Source organism: Somniosus microcephalus, chromosome 3 (genome assembly GCF_052327205.1).
Source record: "Somniosus microcephalus isolate GS21.2 chromosome 3, FLI_Smic_1.0, whole genome shotgun sequence".
NCBI classification, from domain to species: Eukaryota; Metazoa; Chordata; class Chondrichthyes; order Squaliformes; family Somniosidae; genus Somniosus; species Somniosus microcephalus.
In genome coordinates this window covers 329,535,617-329,554,222 of record NC_140989.1, presented here as the reverse complement: position 1 = coordinate 329,554,222, position 18,606 = coordinate 329,535,617, and the positions used below count along the sequence as shown (strand labels likewise).

The window sequence follows — 18,606 nt, the reverse complement described above, 5'->3', positions numbered from 1 at the left end:
TCAAATTCAGTTAATTAAATAAATCTGGAATAAAAGGCTAGTGACCATGAAACTACCGGATTGTTGTAAAAATCCATCTGGTTCACTAATGTCCTTTTTTAGGGAAGGAAATCTGTCCTTACCCGGTCTGGCCTATGTGACTCCAGACCCACAGCAAAGTGGTTGACTCTTAACTGCCCTCTGCAGTTCAAGAAGGTGGCTCACCAGCACCTTCTCGAGGGCAATTAGGGATGGGCAAGAAATGCTGGCCTTGCCAGCGACACCCACATCCCATGAACAAATTTTTTTTTTTTTTTTAAAGTACCATTTTGTATCCTGTGATATCTGATCACCTAAATGTAGTTGAGATACAGTTTAATGTCCTTTTTGCTCCTGGGATATATTTAAAGGAACCTGGAGCTAAATCTTGGCCAGCATTACACACATCGCAGTCAGTCCAAAGTCAGCGGCAATGAGGGGCTGGGTTAGCAATTCTGGCAGCATACAGTCAAGAAGAATGCTTCATGGTCTATTATGTTGTTGATCAGTATTGGAGAAGCATTTTTTTTATATTGATGAGCGTAAAGTTTGTAATTACTGTAAATGGACTATTCATTTACTTATTTTAATGTTTAATAAATTCTCGCTTTTATAGCTGGAACCATAGTCTGATAAGTGTATATTCTACATACCAAAGAGGAAATTGTCACGTGATCTATTCCTGTAATCTGGATTATAATGAGTTTTTTGTTCAATCCCTGGGTCTTGATACATTTCCCTAGATATTGGGTAGGTAGTGGCTGATTCATGGGATGTGAGGTCAGCTGTAGGAATGGCCAGTGACAGTTGAACCCAAGGTATTTTTTTAGTAACTAATATAATTAGTGAGGAGCAACAGAGATCAGGATCACAAGTTGCAGAAGAACAGATATTTAGAAAAGCAGATGCCTAATTTACACTTGATCTCCTCCGTGTGAAGGAGACTGCAAATGAGCAGCAAATGCAAAATACTACATTGGTGCAAGTGCATGTAAATAACTCAAGGAAGGAGTATTTGGGGCCCTGGAGCATGGAGTGGGAGGTGTACACCTTTTATTGTATGGAAAAGTTTTGGATGAGCGGCTGTAAGTAGTGATAGGGTATCGTGGATGGACCAAAAATCTGAAGACTATTTGCTGGTAGGGTCATGTAGATGGTGGAAGATTAATGTCAGGTGACTGGGATTGCTCATTTTCGTCTACAATTTCCATGATGCCTGGCTTACTCACTTGCCTGGTTTACTATTTCAGCACCAAGCTGGTATTTCTAACTCTGCACACAAGGTTAACTGAGAAATTTGTGATGCTTACAGCTTTAGTGAAATAGCAGAAGTTAGGGGTTGGATTGCTCAGTTTAAAAATGTGAATTACTTGTATGCTTTTGTTGCAATAATAGTTTTGTCTTCCAGGAGTGCATTCGATCATTGGGGCAGAATAATATCTATACGCCGTTTCGAGCAAGCAAGCTGACGCTGGTACTGAGAGATTCATTTATTGGTGAAAACTCGAGGACTTGCATGGTATGTTTTCTATGCAAGAGCCTAAGATTTGTTTCTAACTTTTTTTTTGTGAAGTTTTGTTACACAGGAATTGGATGTTCTCTATTTTTAGAAATTAGACCCTCTAAATTCATGAGCTGCCTTTGGCCTCTTCTAGCAAGAGTTAGATCATGGAGGATGTTTTGAATTAAGAACATATGAAATAGGAGCAGGAGTAGGCTATTCGGCCCTTCAAGCCTGCTCCGCCATTCAATAAGATCACGGCTGATCAGCTTCAACTCCACCTTCCCGCACTATCCCTTGATTCCCTTAGTATCTCAAAATCTATCGATCTCTCTCTCGAATATACTCGACGACTGAGCATCCACAGCCCTCTGGAGTAGAGAATTCCAAAGATTCACAAGAGTGAAGAGATTTCTCCTCATCTCGGTCCTAAAATGGCCGACCCCTTTATTCTGTGACTGTGACCCTCTAGTTCTAGACTCCTCACCCCTGCATCTACCTGGTCAAGCCCCTTAGGAATTTTATGTTTTAATGAGATTATCTCTCATTCTTCTAAACTCTAGAGAATATAGGCCTAGTCTACTCAATCTCTCCTCATAGGTCAATCCCAGGAATCAGTCCAGTAAACCAACATAGCACTCCCTTTTAAGGCAAGTGTATCCTTCCTTGAGTAAGGAGACAAAAACTGTATACAGTACTCCAGGTGTGGTATAATTGTAGTAAGACTTCTTTACTCTTGTACTCTAATCCCTTTGTAATAAAAACTACCATACCATTTGCTTTCCTAATAGCTTGCTGTACCTGCATGTTAACTTTCTGGGAATCGTGTACAAGGACAACCAGGTCCCTTTAAATACCAGTTCCTAGTGTGTCTCCTTTTTAAAAAAATATTCTGCTTTTCTATTCCTGCCAAAGTGGATAGCATCACACTTCACATTATATTCTGTCTGCCTCGTCCTTGCCCAATTACTTAACCTGTCTAAATCCCTTTGTGTCCTCCTCCTTGCTTACTTTCCCGACCTAGCTTTGTATCGTTAGAAAAATTGGATACACTCACTCGGTCCCCTCATCCAAGTCATTGATATAGATTGTAATTTGGTGAGGAGCAAACAAAACTCTTGTCATCAAAATGCCTCTTGTACTAAAATCAGCTTCTTGAGGTATTTAACATGTCTTTATAAATGTCTCACTAACAAATCCTATTGTGCCCCTTGCTTGAACTTTTCTCCATGTCATAGAATGCTCGACACACCAGAGCTTTTATATCAGATCATGCAGTTTGAGAGTTGAGATACAACCGTATGAGAGCCATCCAGGCTAATGGAGAGTTTCTAAACAATTAGTGGGAGATGAGCAGGCAATTGTAAGGCAAAATATTTCCTTTCCTTTTATAGGTCAATTGGGGTTTATAAATTGGTCTATGTGGTCAGCTTGTGTTCTCTAGTATTTGTATTTCTCTGACTTTTTTTTAAATTCCAGCAAGCACAAAGTTATTTGACCACAACAATTATCTGGTTTTATTACTATTGCAGCTACATAGCTTTTAAATATCCCAGGGGGCTAAATTCGGTTGGTTAGCGCCCTAAAAGGGCGCAAATCAACTAGTGCCTGGGCGCGGCGCCGCTAACTCCTCCCGTGAAATTCAGTGGGAGGTTAGCAGCGCACTAACGATGCCATCATCGCCATGTGCAGCACCCCGGCTGTAATATTGGGTTGCGCCCCCGACTTACTGCTGGACGCTATGTCCGCCGGGGTCGGGGGGGCCTACCTGTGGCTGGGGAGGTGTTCCCGTTGCTGTCCCTGGCCCCCGTGAAGCGGGCTCATTTTCCGGCGCACCCGTGGTGGCCGAGCTGGGCGCCAGGATGTGCTGCGCCAGGCCCCTCCCCTTTAACAAGGAGGAAGGGCTGCAGTGGCGCAGCGTGCCACATAGCGCCACAATATTGACTCTCCCCTCCTCCCACTCGGGGCGCTACCTGGGAAAATTGGCCGCTTTTTACCCCCCAGTGTCATAAGCTGTAAACCTCCAATATAACACATCCATTTGAGTGGCATATGGTGTCCGAAGATATTCTTTTTCTGCACATGAACTGTTACTGTTGCCTTCACTGTCCAAAGTGAAAAGAATGCGGTCTTTCACAAATGTTGGGGTTGATATTTCCACCACTTATTGATTTTTATGTTTGGGTAAGTTCCAGCCCTACTTAAGTAGTTATTCTGTACATACGTGAGCCTACAATCAGCAGACTCTCTTGTACCATGGGAGAACAGAAGTGTTTCCAATAGGGCTTGCTGAAAAGTAATTGGTGTGAAACCTGCTTTTCTCAGGAAATGCATTGTAGCACTCCCACTGACACCCCTGCTGAACTCCGTACAGGCTCGTGATCAAACCTGGGACTTGTCTAATCAACATGGCTCAAGCACCTGCACAACACGGCATCTTGGTTTTTATTCCAGACCTTCCAACGTTAAGCAAATTGATGGCAGACTCTGCCAAGTGCCACAGGTTTCAGAGACTGCTTTGATCTGTCACTGACCTCTATTAGTTTGCAGGCATATTTTGTTCTGTGTAATTGTTCAGAAAGGGAGGTGGAAGGTCTGTTCTTCCTCCAGTATTGTAGTTGTGTCTGGGAGGAGCTATGCCTGGTTCTTCTGCAGCATGGAATATGACAAACCATCCACAAAATTGAAGATGCTGAAGTATTTTGACTTCTGCAAAAAATTGACCAGGTATTCAATGTTGCACTGGAGTCGATCCATAGGAAGCTTTTTATTAATCTTGCCCAAGTTGACTCTTTCTTTTTTTTCTTTTCTAGATTGCAATGATTTCTCCAGGATTACATTCCTGTGAACACACTCTAAATACGTTGAGATATGCGGACAGGTAATGGTTCAAGCTATAGAAATTGAATTCCAGAAATGTTCGATGAACAAGGCAAATGAGAGTCTGTCATTGTGCATAATTAATGCAGGGTGCTCTGTTGTATACTGATAGCAACATCGTGTTTACCCCTTCCATTCAAATTGGAACCATATCCAAAACCATGCACCAGGGCTATTAAATGTGCTGTGCCATAATTTCTTAAGTATTATCTTAATTCAAAGTTCATTTAGCACATGCTGTTTGCAATCCACTGTTCTATTACTTTATAAGTGTTCTATTACTTTAAGTGAAGACATCCTTATTTGATCCTTCAGTCTGAATGTCTTTCCTTCTCCCTCCTCTGGTTTGTTGTGGTCTATATTAAGTGATTGAATGCCACCTTGTTTTAGGATTTTGGCTGACTGCAAAATATTAGTCCTTCTCTGTGACGATTGCCTTTTTAGGGTGTTTCAGTGAATCATTAGATGGGAGCACCATAATGTGCTAGTTTATGGGTTACGCCACCTCTGTCCCCTTGCCCCCCCCCCCCCCCCCCCCCCCCCCAAACAAAATGTGTGCCAAGGAGCTTCTGGTTACTGTCTGAGTAAGAATGGTTTGTGTCTAGGGGGGAAATGCCATTCTTGCTCTGGATTAGATTGGGCTTGACTTTGACCCCACAAACAATCTTAACCTGCCAACACTTGCTGTTAAATTCTTATTGAATGCCCACTTGGGCAAGGTACCAGAGGGCAGCTGGCATGTGTTGAATCTTACTCCAGCATGAATCATTGCCTTGAGAAGGGGAATGGCGAAGTCTGTCCATTTGTGTTGGTCTGTGGGATTATTAAATACAAATAACTGCAATAAACTTCAAATTTTTGTAATGCAGAATTTCTGTTAGGTAATCTAGCATCACAGGGTATCAGAGTACCAAAATTTATTTGGCTCTCGTCATAAATGTTGGAAGTGCAGATTCTAGATTGTAAATGTTTGGTTTTTGTTTCAGTGACCCTTTCCTAGTGAATTTTTAAATTAAGCAATGCTCACCAATAAATAACTAGGCATAATAAAGTAGCCTGTGACTGTTTGTTTAGGTACTTTGTTCATTTTTGCTGCTTATCTGGTGGTAATTACAGAAGGATTGAATTGTATTATTAATGTCTGTTCAAGGGTGAAAGAACTTGGTGTTGAGGAAGTTTCCAATGAGCCAGAATGTTCCACAATGGCTAAAGAGAAAGGACTCGAGTCTGATATTCGGTTGCTCTGTGAGAAAAATGTAAGTACAGTTTGGAGCTGTTTTCTTTAGAAATGTCCCTGAGAATTTTGCTGTGCTCCAATATACTTGTTCTCCCTTCTTCCCCAACCCCAAAAGAATTTCCAAAATCATTTACAGTAAGGTTCACCATGAAAATATTTTCTCCATGCCAAACTGCAGAGTGAACATTTTGAAGTCACGGTATTAACCAACTTTGCAACAAACAATCACCTATACTGGGTTCCCAGAAGGAGTATGTTGTCTTCACTTCATTATTGTTGTCTAGCTTTCTAACCTTTCTATTCTATGAAACACAAGTCTGCAATTGATATTTGAGTGCTACCATAGTTTGAAATAATGGGTAAAGTTCAAAATTCAAGAAAGGTGTTTTCCACCCTCTAGGATTTGTTTTAATGAGATCATCCAAGGATTTCCAAAGACTGTCCAATGAGTAGATCTTAAACTTCTGCTGTTCCCTACTGTGCAGGTCTTGGCCAAACACCCAACTATACTAATTTTTTTTTTAAATTTCTAATTCACTGTTTGCTTCAGTGTACCAAGAACCAGTAGAATATAGGTTCACTCCTCATCATCTTTTACACCCCCTTGCCCTTTTCCAAATATCCAAATCCACTTGAGTTGCACCTACTGATTACAGGAAACTCTGGTATCCAGCACCGACGGGACCGGGATGTTGCCGGTTGATTAAAAATTCCGGATGACAGAGGGTTATCTACCGAGGCTATTTTTAACAAACAATTTTTTTTTAAATCAAGAAATGTGCAGTATGCAGTAATTGGGTACTCACCTACCGAATGTTGTGTTAAATGGATGGTGGAAGATGCTTGATTAAGTACAGTACTGCCAGTTGAGGGTAATTCATAACTCTTTAATTACTTAACAGTAAACAACTGTATACAGTACTGTAGTTGACTGTACACTTATTCCATGCCAGCTGGGTCATCAGGATCATGCACTTCCACTGCTTCAACTCTTGGAAGCTTTCTTAAACATGTCCTGGGTCCTGGATGTCTGCTTGCTTAGTGGACTCTTGCCTTTTTTGTAAAAAGGTGGAATGAGGAATATGGAGTTACATAACTTCTTGGGCAGAGTAGTAAGGCTGCCTTTCAGCAAATTGGAGGATTAAAGCAAATCCTTCTGCAGCTTTAGCCCAAGAAATCATCATCTCTTCAGAAATCTCTTAGAGACTACCGGCAGCGCGGGAGAGTCAGACTCCTGTTATTGAGGTGTTCGGACTTCCAACAGCACCAAGAAGCCGAGTAGTGGCAGTTTGGAGAACTACCCCCACTGACTAACTCGGCCACCGAAGGGGAACTCGGACTCTGCAAGTTTCCGGTTATTGAGGTGTTATTTTTGGAGGATGAATTTTGCCGGCTAATAAAGAATTCCGGATATTTAGGTGTCGTTTAAACGAGAGTTTCCTGTATTTGGAAGACTTTCTTGTGATACGGGCATGATATTTGACCTTCCCATCACCCAGGGATCCAAGAACCTAACACTTATGCATGTGTAAGATATCTAATAGTTCTGGGGTTTTTTCTTTCTCTCTTTCCCTTTTATCATTCACCCCCTGCCCAAACCACTTTATTTCTAATGTGCAAAAGGGATTTTTCAAATATGAAACTGACAGAAAAGGCTGTGAATGCAGGTCAATCGGTGGAGAAAATGGATGGTTGACATTTCATACCCTTCAGAACTGAATAAACAAGTGCTGTGTTCCAATGAAGGGTTCCCCACCCAAAATGTTCCGACCTTTCATCAGAACTTTGTGCTGGAGGAGTCGGGACCCTCCCTGTTGACCTGTTCTTCTCCATTTTGGGAGCTGGTGGACCAACTGTACTTTGCCAGCATCTTCTATTTCAGTCTCAAACCTGTTTTCTAGTTTCAAACTTGAACCTTGGGTTTTCTGTGTTCCATCTCCCACTTTCTCACTCTTCCCTTTGGCCTCCCATTCCCCTAACTGTTCACACACCCTTTTCTTTAATGTCTATTATTTTCAGGTTTCCATCTATTACTTAACAGACCTGTTGCATCATTTCACTGATTCTGTTTATTCGCTCTGTCTCTTCTAAAGAAAGGTCTCATGCCTTTGGAGAGTTCCATTTAAGCTGGACATTGACTGTTACCCAGGACGATTGGCAATAATAGGGATACCATTATCTCATCATAGGGGCTCCGAACTGACGTTTGCACTGGGGTGGGAGGGGTGCAATATCTGTTAAGCTTTCTAGGGTTAGTGTCCAAAGGAAAGGGACTCTATCAAATTTGATTAGCGGCCTTACTGGCTGTCCCTTTCTACCACCACCACACCCGCCCCTGCCCAAAAACCGAGTGATGTGTCAGGAGCCAGGCCCCAACTTCCTATGGGGACAGGAAGGGTGGTGAAAAAGACTTGCATGTGGACAGTCAGATTTTATTAAAGAAAAATCTCACTGTCTTACTGAGGTAGGGTGTCAAAAATGCAGAAACAGTTGCATCTTTTGAATTAAAGATGATAATCTGAGTTTTGAGGAGGTTGCATGGTATATTTATTTTGTATGGTTACATAAAATTTGTCAGTTGATCATAACTTATTCTGTATGTTCACTCATTGTGAAATAAAGCAACTTCTCGATCCTTATCAAGCCTCAGGTCACCTAATGGTAATTCACTCTACCTTCTGAGAAATTGAAGTAGCTTTTGTGTAAAAGACATGAGTAATCTAACTTCTATTACCTTAAATGCTTAAAAGAAAAAGGGCCTTGGTTGCAAAGAATAATACTGCATGTTCTTAACATCTGCTGCTTAGAATCTTTTGGCTTCATAGTTCATGCATGCATGAAAACCATATCTGGTGCCCTTATTGTTTCCAAGCCTCTCTTGGCTGAATAATCTGTCTAAATTTACTACAAAATAGAACCTCTCAAACAAAAGAGTTCATCATTAAGGTTCCCAAGAGAATTGGAAACAATACTACATGTTTTAGTTTACATGGCTACTGAACATAGTCTACCCTCTGTTTATGGCACACAGTCTTTCTCACACCCCTCTGGTATTGTCTTTAAAGCATGGTGAAACAGAAGTTCTAAGTGAGAATCAGGAAATGGTTACAGCGCATGGTGGTTTGTCTTTGGACGTACCTCAGGTTAGGCTCAGTTTCTTAATGGCTTTCCCAAAGCTCAGGGCTGTTTCAGATTGTATTGGTGGGGACACAGATAGTTTGAAATGTTGATACTTAAATTAGATGGGTTCAAAAACAAAATGTTCATTTTGGCTGGGGGGTGCAATCCAGCATCCTTTTCTTTTGATAGTTTATGATGCAATATCTAGGTTCCATGTGAAAAATCAAACCTCCCTTTTTTTTTCAATGATCGTTATAGGGGTGGGAGGATAGGAAGAACATTGGGTTCAAAGAAAATTCTCTGAATAAAAAATGTGATCTATTTGAACTCTTCCAGGTGTGTGCTCTAATTGTGTGAAATTCCCTTTGTGATTCTCTCTCCAATATGGTAAATTTGGTGTTTGTGTTCAGATTTATTTTATAATATGTAACTTTTGGATATCTGGGTGCTTGTTGCTGTTATCTAGATTTATAACTAAATTATATATGCACTTATTGCTTACAGCTATGATGTATTTTTAAATCAATAAGATTTTTGTATACAAAAACAACTCTGGATGATTAAGCACACTTCATTTTGTATGTCTTCCAACATAATCCTTTGTCAACTAACTTCAGTCTATGCACAGTTAAGGCAAAATCACAAGATAATCAGCCCATTTTCTTTCTTGCATCCAGAACTTGCCTAAAGTTCATCACAACTGCCATTGCAGCATCTAATTGTTAAATGATTCCAGGCTTTTCACATCTCAGACTCTATCTTGCAGTCCATTCCATATATTATCACCTTTTTACTGTCTGAACAACTTCCTGATGTCAGTATTGGTTTTAAATTATATCCCATTATAAGAAATAGGAGCAGTAGGCCAAACGGCCCCTCTAGCCTGCTCCACTATTCAATAAGATCATGGCTGATCCTCAACCTCAACTCCACTTTCCTGTCTGATTTGCTTGATTTCATATTCCTTTGATTTCAGAGTCCAAAAATCTATCCATCTCAGTCTTGAATATACTCAATGAGCATCCACAGCCCTCTGGGGTAGAGAATTCCAAAGATTCACAAATGTCCTGAGAAATTTCTCATCAGTCCTAAATGGCTGACCACTTATCCTGAGACTATGCCCCATAATGTCCTACTCTTGCAAATAATTTAAAGTAATATTTTGGATTTACTTTTTCCATTCAGTTAACTATCTTTTTGTATACTTGCAAGATCATTTCATTGATGTCTCTCTTCCAAACTAAAAAGCTCAAGTTTCTCCAATCTTTACTCGTAACTCCGATCTTTCACTGGGCTTTCTTGCACTTCCCTCCGGTGCTTGAATATCTTCCTTGTCTGTGACCAGAACTATACACCGTGCTTGAGATGCAGTCTGACCAGTTTGTTTGATCACAACTTCTGACTTGTATTTTTTAGCTATATAGTTCAACATTTGATTGGCCGCCTTATTTGCTGCTGTACATTAGTTGGATGTGTAGACTTGAAGTTCAACTAAGACCCAAGGTGTCATTTAACATCATCCTTGGGTATTTCAGCACCATTCATGGAATACATCACCACCCTTTTTTAACTATTTACCGTACATTGCTTTTTACACTTGTCTGTTAAATTTCATCTGAAACTGTTTAGCCCACATACAATAGCCCATGTCTTCTCTTTTACACACATTCACACACAAACCATGACAAGTTGTGAAATTGAATTCAATAAATCTGGTAGCTTGTGAGTTAGCACCAAAGTGAGCAAAAGTTGCTGGATTTTTTTTTAAAAACTGGTTCACTAATGTCCGTCAGAGGAGAACCAGCCACCGAGCCTCCCTGGATTGGCCTACATGTGACTCCAGTCTCACTGTGTAGCTGGCTGTGTCTTCAGGGCAACTAGGAACAGCCAACACATGCTGCCTTGCCAGTATCGTTCACATCCCAAGAACAACTAATTTAGTGGGCATATGAATTGGTACCTCGCCCCACCCCAACATGTACTTGTTGTATTCCACCTCTAGTCAATATCTTATCCATTTCCTAATTTACCTTGAATCTCTAGTTTTGAGTTTGACCAAAAGCCTTTTTGTGGCATTTTGTCAGATGCATTTTTGAAGTCTAGGTACACCATGTCCTAGACCATCCACAGCCTATGTGGGTTGTCACTTCCTCAAAGAAATTGAGGTTGGTCAGGCAGGATCTTTCCCTTGTAAATCAATGTGGACTGCTGTTTACTAAGTAGTATTAGTAACGATAATCCTCCAGTTCACTCCTAATCGATTCTGCTTTTACATTGAATTGACGTCAGACTACTGGGTCTATAATTGCACCTGCCTGTCACCTCGGGTCACACTTGTTTAACTCCGCTTTCTGATTCTAGGTTGCATTTATCCTGCATGCTCAGCATTATTCCTTTTAAAGATGTTATACTTGACCTCTACTACATTGTTAAACAAACTCCTCCAATCGATTGGTGTTAGTTGTTCACTTTGTTTCTTTAAATTTAGCCCTTTTAAGTTGCACACCTGACTCCTGGTATTTTTGACTCCCAATTAATTGTTGAACTTGATTATTCTGTTGCTGTCCTCTGGCTCACACAAATCAAATTGCTATGCTACCATAAACATCAATTTGATTGATGCCAGTAACTGCTGTGGCACTGCAACCCGAGATGAAAACCTTGTCACTTAGGAACTAGATAAGCTTGTTACTAGAACTTGCTGGTAGGTATCAGTTTGTGCTTTTACATTCCAGTCACATCAGGCCCAGATATCTTGGAACCTGCCACATCAGTGGCCTTGGCTCCCTGGAGTAGGAAGTTTTGAATTCACTAATTTTCAACTAAAGGATATACTGTGCACTTAACAAGTTCTGGCAAAGAGCCCACCTGGACTACAAAGTGGACAGCCATCCTTGAGATTGCTTGTTCCATGTTTGAAGCTGCAAATGATAGAGGTGCACATCAAATTCTGTTTCTAGAATTGCAGTGCCATTTGTGGTGCACTGATTTGTGCATGTGTTTGCTCTAATAGCAATCCAAATATGTATTGTACAGTGTTGGAAACATTGAGTTTCAGGTGGATTTAAGAATTAAATTTTTCCAAAGTACAAGATGCTCAGTTCAAAATTGAAGCGGTGGTAAGTTTAGACTCTGCTTTGTGCTTTTAAAGTCTCTTTTTACATTAATCATTACAGGTACAGTAGAGTACTGTCAGGTATTGGCCCACCAAGTCATAAGTGGCGAGTTCAAATCCCACCGTGTCGAGCAGTGAAACTTTATTTAATTTGGTAGCTTGTGGGCTAGTACCAATACTGGATTGTTGTATAAACTCAATTGGTTCACTGATGTCCTTCAGGAAGGCAGCCTGTCACTACTATCTAGTCTAGCCTACATGTGACTCAACCCCACACTGAAGTTGACTCTTGATACCTTCTGCAGTATTCTGGTGCCGAAGTAAGCCCAGGACCTCTACCGTTAACGAGGACAAGAGCATTAAGCTCATAGGAATACCATCACCAAGTTCCCCTCCACTCCTGTATCATCCTGACTTGGACATGTCCATCATTCCAGGATTTTGATCCCGTGATAACTAAGGAATCCCCTACATAGTACCATCAGCACAGCCATAGTTTGAGAAGGACCACCACCTACCTCAGCAACTAGGCATGATTTAGGTGTCAACCTTGGCTCATGAGAACATAAGAAATAGAAGCTGGAGTAGGCCATTTGGCCCTTTGAGCCTGCTCCACCATTCAATATGATCATGGCTGATCATCTACCTCAACTCCACCTTCCCACACTATCCCCATATTCCTTGGTTCCCAAAAATTTATCGACCTCTGTCTTGAATATACTCAATGACTGAGCATCCACAGTCTCTAGGGTAGATAATTCTAAAGATTCACAACCCTTTGAGTGAAGAAATTTCTCCTCATCTCAGTCCTAAATGGCCTACCCCTTATTCTGAGACTCTGACCTTGTGTTCTAGATTCCCCAGCCAGAGGAAACATATATTTTCCCAGCATTAACCCTGTCAAGCCTCAAGAATTTTATGTTTCAATTAGATCACCCCTCATTCTTCTAAGCTCCAGGGAATATAGGCCTAGTCTACTCAATCTCTCCTCATCGGGCAATCCTCTCATCCCAGGAACCAGTCTAGTGAACCTTCGCTGCACTCCCTCTAAGGCAAGTATGTCTTTCCTTGGGTAAGGAGACCAGAACTATACACAGTACTCCAGGTGTAGCCTCACCAATGCCCTGTATAATTGTAGTAATTACTCTCCTTTTACTCTTCTACTCTAATCCCTTTGTAACAAAAGCTAACATACCATTTGCTTTCTTAATTGCTTGCTGTACCTGCATGTTAATTTTCTGTGATTCATGTACAAGGACACCCTTGTATGCAAACATTTCCCAGTCTCTCGCATTCAAAAAAATTCTGCTTTTTTGTTTTTCCTACCAAAGTGGATAACTTCACACTTCCCCACATTGTATTCCATTTGCCATGTTCTTGCTCACTCAGTCAACCTGTCTATAATCTCTCTGCAGCCTCTTTGTGTCCTCCTCACAGCTTACTTTCCCACCTAACTTTGCATCATCAGCAAACTTGGATAAGTTACACTCAGTCCCTTCATCCAAGTCATTAATATCGATTGTAAATAGCTTTGGTCCAAGCACTGATCCTTGCGGTACCCCGCTAGTTACAGCCTGCCAAGCCGAAAAAGTCCCATTTATTCCTACTCTGTTTTATGTCCATTAATCAATCCTCAATCCATGCTAAAATATTCCCCCCCCCCCCCCCCACCCAATCCCATGAGTCCTAATTTTGTGAAATAACCTCTTGTTTATAACACCTTATCGATTGTTTTTTGAAAATCCAAATACACTACATCCACTGGTTCCCCCTTATCCATCCTACTAGTTACATCGTCTTCAAAAAACTCTTAACAGATTTGTCAAACACTATTTCCCTTTCATAAAACCATGTTGACTCTGCCTAATCATATTACGATTTTCTAAGTTCCCTGTTACCACGTCCCTAATAGATTCTAACATTTTGCTTACTACTGATGTCTGGCTAACTGGCCTATAGTCTCCTGTTTTTATTTTTCTCTTCCTCCTTTCTTAAATAGCGGGGCTATGTTTGCTACCTTCCAATCCTTGGACTGTTCTAGAATGGTAGCACTTTTACCTCTGACTTGAGGTAATGGGTTCAAGTCCCACTCTAGACTGTTAAATACATAACATAGACTGACACTTCAGTGCAGTACTGAGGGAGTGCTACACTGTCGGAGGTACCATTTTTCAGATGAGTTAAAAACCATGTGCCATCTGCCTCCTCTGGTGGATGTAAAATATCCCATGGCACTATTTGAAGAGCAGGGTGGTTCTCTTACCCAACATTTATCCTTCGATCAATGCTACTAAAACAGATTCTCATTGCTGTCAGTGGGACCTTGCTGTGTGCAAATTGACTGCTGCATTTTCCTACACTTCAAAAGTACTTCATTGGCTGTTAAGCACTTTGGAATGTCCTGAGGCAGTGAACGGTGCTATATAAATGCAAGTTCTTTCTTTGCTGGTATCGCCCACGTCTAGAGATCAAATTGTTAAAAGCACGATGGTCTTCAAACAATCCCTCAATCCCATTGTATAGTGAAGAGAAATTATTCTTTCATATTTGTAAGAGTGATTTAAGGGTGGAGATTTTTTTTTTAACTAGGTGACTACTACACTACAAAAATGCACCAGGCACTAAAGCTAATGCAATTTGGGAGGCCAGCCAGGACCACATTGGAATAGTCAAGTTTAGAGGTAACACAGGCATAGATAGAAACCTAGAAGCTAGGAGCAGGAGTCGGCCATTCAATGAGATCATGGCTGATCATCCAAACTCAGTACCCTGTTCCTGCCTTCTCCCCATATCCCTTGATCCCTTTAGCCTTAAGAAATATATCTAACTCCTTGAATATATTTAATGAATTGGCCTCTACTGCCTTCTGTGGTAGAGAATTCCACAGGTTCACCACTCTCTGGGTGAAGAAATTCCTCCTCATCTCTGTCCTAAATGGCTTACCCCTTATCTTTAGACTGTGACCTCTGGTTCTGGACTCCCCCGCCATCGGGAACATCCTTCCTGCATCTAGTCTGTCTAGTCCTGTTAGAATTTTATAAGTTTCAATGAGATCCCCTCTCATTCTTCTAAACTCCAGCAAGTATAAGCCCAATCTCTCATGTCATTCCTGCCATCCCAGGTATCAGTCTGGTGAATCTTCGCTGCACTCCCTCCATGGCAAGAACATCCTTCCTCAGATAAGGCGACCAAAACTGCACACAATACTCGGTGTGGTCTCCCCAAGGCCCTGTACAACTGCAGCAAGACATCCTTGCTCCTGTACTCGAATCCTCTCGCTATGAAGGCCAACATACCATTTGCCTTCTTAACCGCCTGCTGCACCTGCATGCTTACCTTCAGCGACTGGTGCACAAGGACACCCAGGTCTTGTTGCACTTCCCCTTTTCCCAATCTATTGCCATTCAGATAATCTGCCTTCCTGTTTGATGCGCTATCAATTACTCATGAAAGACTGAGAGTTAAGAGAGTAACTAAAGGCTTTTATTAACAAAAGAATGAAGGTCTGCCTCGAGTGGTCGACCGGTCCAGAATACAAAGGGGCTGGGGAGCAGTCACCTTTATACTAGGACTTGTGGGAGGAGTCAGCCGAGGCATGTCCAGGCATGTACACAGTGGAATACAAACAGGTTTACCACACTGTTTTTGCCACCAAAGTGGATAACCTCGCATTTATCCACATTATACTGCATCTGCCATGCTTCTGCCCAATCACCCAGCCTGTCCAAATCATACTGGAGTTTCTCTGCATCCTCCTCACAGCACACACGCCCACCCAGCTTTGTCGTCTGCAAACTTGGAGATGTTGCATCTAGTTCCCTCGTCTAGATCATTAATATATATTGTGACTAGCTGGATGAGCGTTTCAGCAGCGGATGGGCTGAGGCAAGGGCGGACACTGGCGATGTTACGGAGGTGGAAATGGGCGGTCTTTGTTATGCTGCAGATATGTGGTCGGAAGCTCATTTCAGGGTCAATATTGACACCAAGGTTGCAAACCGTGTGGTTCAGCCTCAGACAGATGTTGGGGAGAGGGATGGAGTCAGTGGCTTGGGAACGGAGTTTGTGGTGGGGACTGCAAACAATGGCTTCGGTCTTCCCAATATTTAATTGGAGAAAATTTAGGACTAAGATGAGGAAAAATAGTTGTGAATCTTTTGGAATTCTCGACCCCAGAGGGCTGTGGATACTCTGAGTACATTCAAGGCTGAGATGGATAGATTTTTTAGGGCACCTGGGGATAGGGTGGGAAAGTGGAGTTGATGTAGATGTTCAGCCATGATATTGAATGGCAGAGCAAGCTCGAGGGGGCGTATGGCTTACTCCTCCTATTTTCTTATGTTCTATGTAATGTGCAGCCAGCCAGTTCAGGAGTCTGTTTTGCGGGTCTTATGTTTGACCCCCCAATTTAATACTATAGATTTTTATTTGCATAACCCATGTCAATGCCTCTTGACCAAAAATACTCAAGTTGGCAGCTTAGTGTAGGATCTTTAGAAACTCGCAGGTTGTTTGGCCCATCATGTCTGTGCTGGCTCTTTGCTAGAGGAATCCAAGAGAAAGTATGGGGTGAGTACTTGGAGTTTGAAGTTAGTTTAGCTAGCAATATTTTGCATGTGTGTGTGTGTGTGTGTCCCCGTTTCTAGAGGATATATTCGTCTCTAGCATTGCCAGTGGAAAGGTGTGATGCACTACGATAAACCTAGCCGGTACCTGAGAATTATCCTTCTGCAATGGCTTTGGTAAATATCCTTGTGTATGTAACAAAATATTGAGTTAGCTACCTGCTTTTATTGGACTAGGAATACAAATGGGGAAACTATTGAATTTTAAACCACTACCTTTGTTATATCTGAAACAGCCCTGATCAAAACTATTGCTTAATGTAGGGAGGTAATGAACTGCAAGAAAAGTGTGGTACTCTGAAACAAAATACTAAGAATAGATACAATTCTTAGTTATAGCTGCTTTATCTTTTTTTCTATTTAGTTCTTCCTCCATTTCTCTTTCTTTCCCCCCCCCCCAACCACCACCACCAATGAAACTGCTCTAATAGACCTACTGCTCATTCACCCATTCTAATGCCCTGTGTTGGGCATAAAGCTGTGCTGTATTAATCAAAATAGTATATGCATTTTAAAAAACAAAATGCTGAAAATACACAGCAGATTAACGGCCTCTGAAAGAAGGACAAGTTAATGTTTGCGATGGGATCAAGAATGGTGAAGGCTGTTGCCATCTTTAATTTCAGGCCCTTAATGGAAATAAAACTGCAAATATACAGCGGGCCAGAGTTCCAATGTTTGCAGTTTTTTTTTATCCTTTTTTCGTTCATGGGATGTGTCTCACATTGCCCATCACTAGAAATACATAGCCTCAAAGAAAAAAATTGGCTTAGCTGTCAACTACAATAAGCTGATTCCAGAAATCTAACCCATAGAGTATGTCCCACTTAACTCCTTTTCTAGCTCTTGTAATGGTCTGAATGGGACTGTATACCAATCCTAGATCTTGAGGTAAATCTATGTCTTTCTCTCCCTCCTTTCTTGGTTTCAGCTATCTATCTCTCATCTGCAACTTCCAATATTAAGTTTAATTTTTTTGTATGCCAGTTTAAGAAAGAAACCATGAGCCCTTTGCTCCCCTTTAATATCTGTATTCTACAGGTCGATCTATCATTTGGGATCCTTTTCAGATGTTACAAAGAGGTGCAGCCTTTTAAAGTAAAATGTCAGCTCTGCAGCAGTTAATCAATATACAGAACATAGTTATATTAGTAGTTACTCGCATCTAACTTCAGTTTGATTCCCATTTGCTGTTACCAAAGAAACCTACATGTTTCTGTACATGATCAAGAGTACAAGCATTTTTCTGCTTTTGGTTTACCTCCAAGGCGATCAAAGATCTCTCCTGATCAGTTGATTGTGAACATGAAAGTTTATTTTTTAAATTACTTGAAATGAATCACCTACAGTGTAGCTAGAAAGGGTAGTGAGACCAGTCAGTCTCTTGGATGTATACTTCACCTTGCTTTCAAAGCAAAATTTTAGGTAATGGAAAAACTGGTCTATCTAAAATTAGCAGCTCTTGTTTTGCATTCACCTGCATAGTTGCTGAAACTTGCAGGCAACCCACCAGTGCTTTAAATTAGTTCACTGCTGTTTATGTCCTTTTTTGAGGGTGCAATGTAAGACTAAGTCTAACTTTCTTTTGAAAGCATTAACTCTTGTCACTAATATACATGCATTCTGCCATGTAGCCAAATGGCCCTGACCTTGATCTGCTATATGCACACTATTTAAACATTGGACCTAAATGCTTACTTATAGATGATATGTTCTCATTATTGCACTTCCATTTTAAGGAGGCACCATCAAAGATTTGTGACTTGCATGTAGATGTTTCTAGAATTCTTGAACTGGAAGAACAGGTGGTGGATGAACATCGAGAACTTCAACAGGTATGAAACAGACTCTTTTCTAAAGTCATAATGTTGACCAATTCCCTACCTTTAAAGGATCTTGATCTGTTGAAAGGATGCTGCTTGAAGTTGGAGCTTTGTAAGAGTCGCAATTGAATGTTCTTTTATTTAGTAAAGTTTTGATGGAGTACATGATCCAGGTTTTTAAAGTACTGAGGTATTTAACAGATTTTAAGCAAACTGTTTGGCTTGTAATACAAATTGGTTACTGAATATTAACAGAAGCCTGCTGTGGTCTGCAAGTAATATCCTGC

At 41.1% G+C, this 18,606-nt stretch overlaps 1 protein-coding gene across 4 annotated transcripts in view; it reads left to right on the top strand.

Annotated features, from left to right (window-relative positions):
- Positions 1-18,606, top strand: part of kif2c (kinesin family member 2C) — a 77,784-nt gene that overhangs the window by 54,871 nt on the left and 4,307 nt on the right. For 2 of the 4 annotated variants that reach the window (XM_085983143.1, XM_085983142.1), the window contains 5 exons: positions 1,427-1,537; positions 4,333-4,400; positions 5,550-5,655; positions 8,702-8,779; positions 18,236-18,331. In XM_085983143.1, the coding sequence (XP_085839269.1) occupies positions 1,427-1,537; positions 4,333-4,400; positions 5,550-5,655; positions 8,702-8,779; positions 18,236-18,331 (459 nt within the window). The remainder of the gene's footprint in view (positions 1-1,426; positions 1,538-4,332; positions 4,401-5,549; positions 5,656-8,701; positions 8,780-18,235; positions 18,332-18,606) is intronic. The other 2 variants (XM_085983145.1, XM_085983144.1) reach the window with 1 other exon arrangement.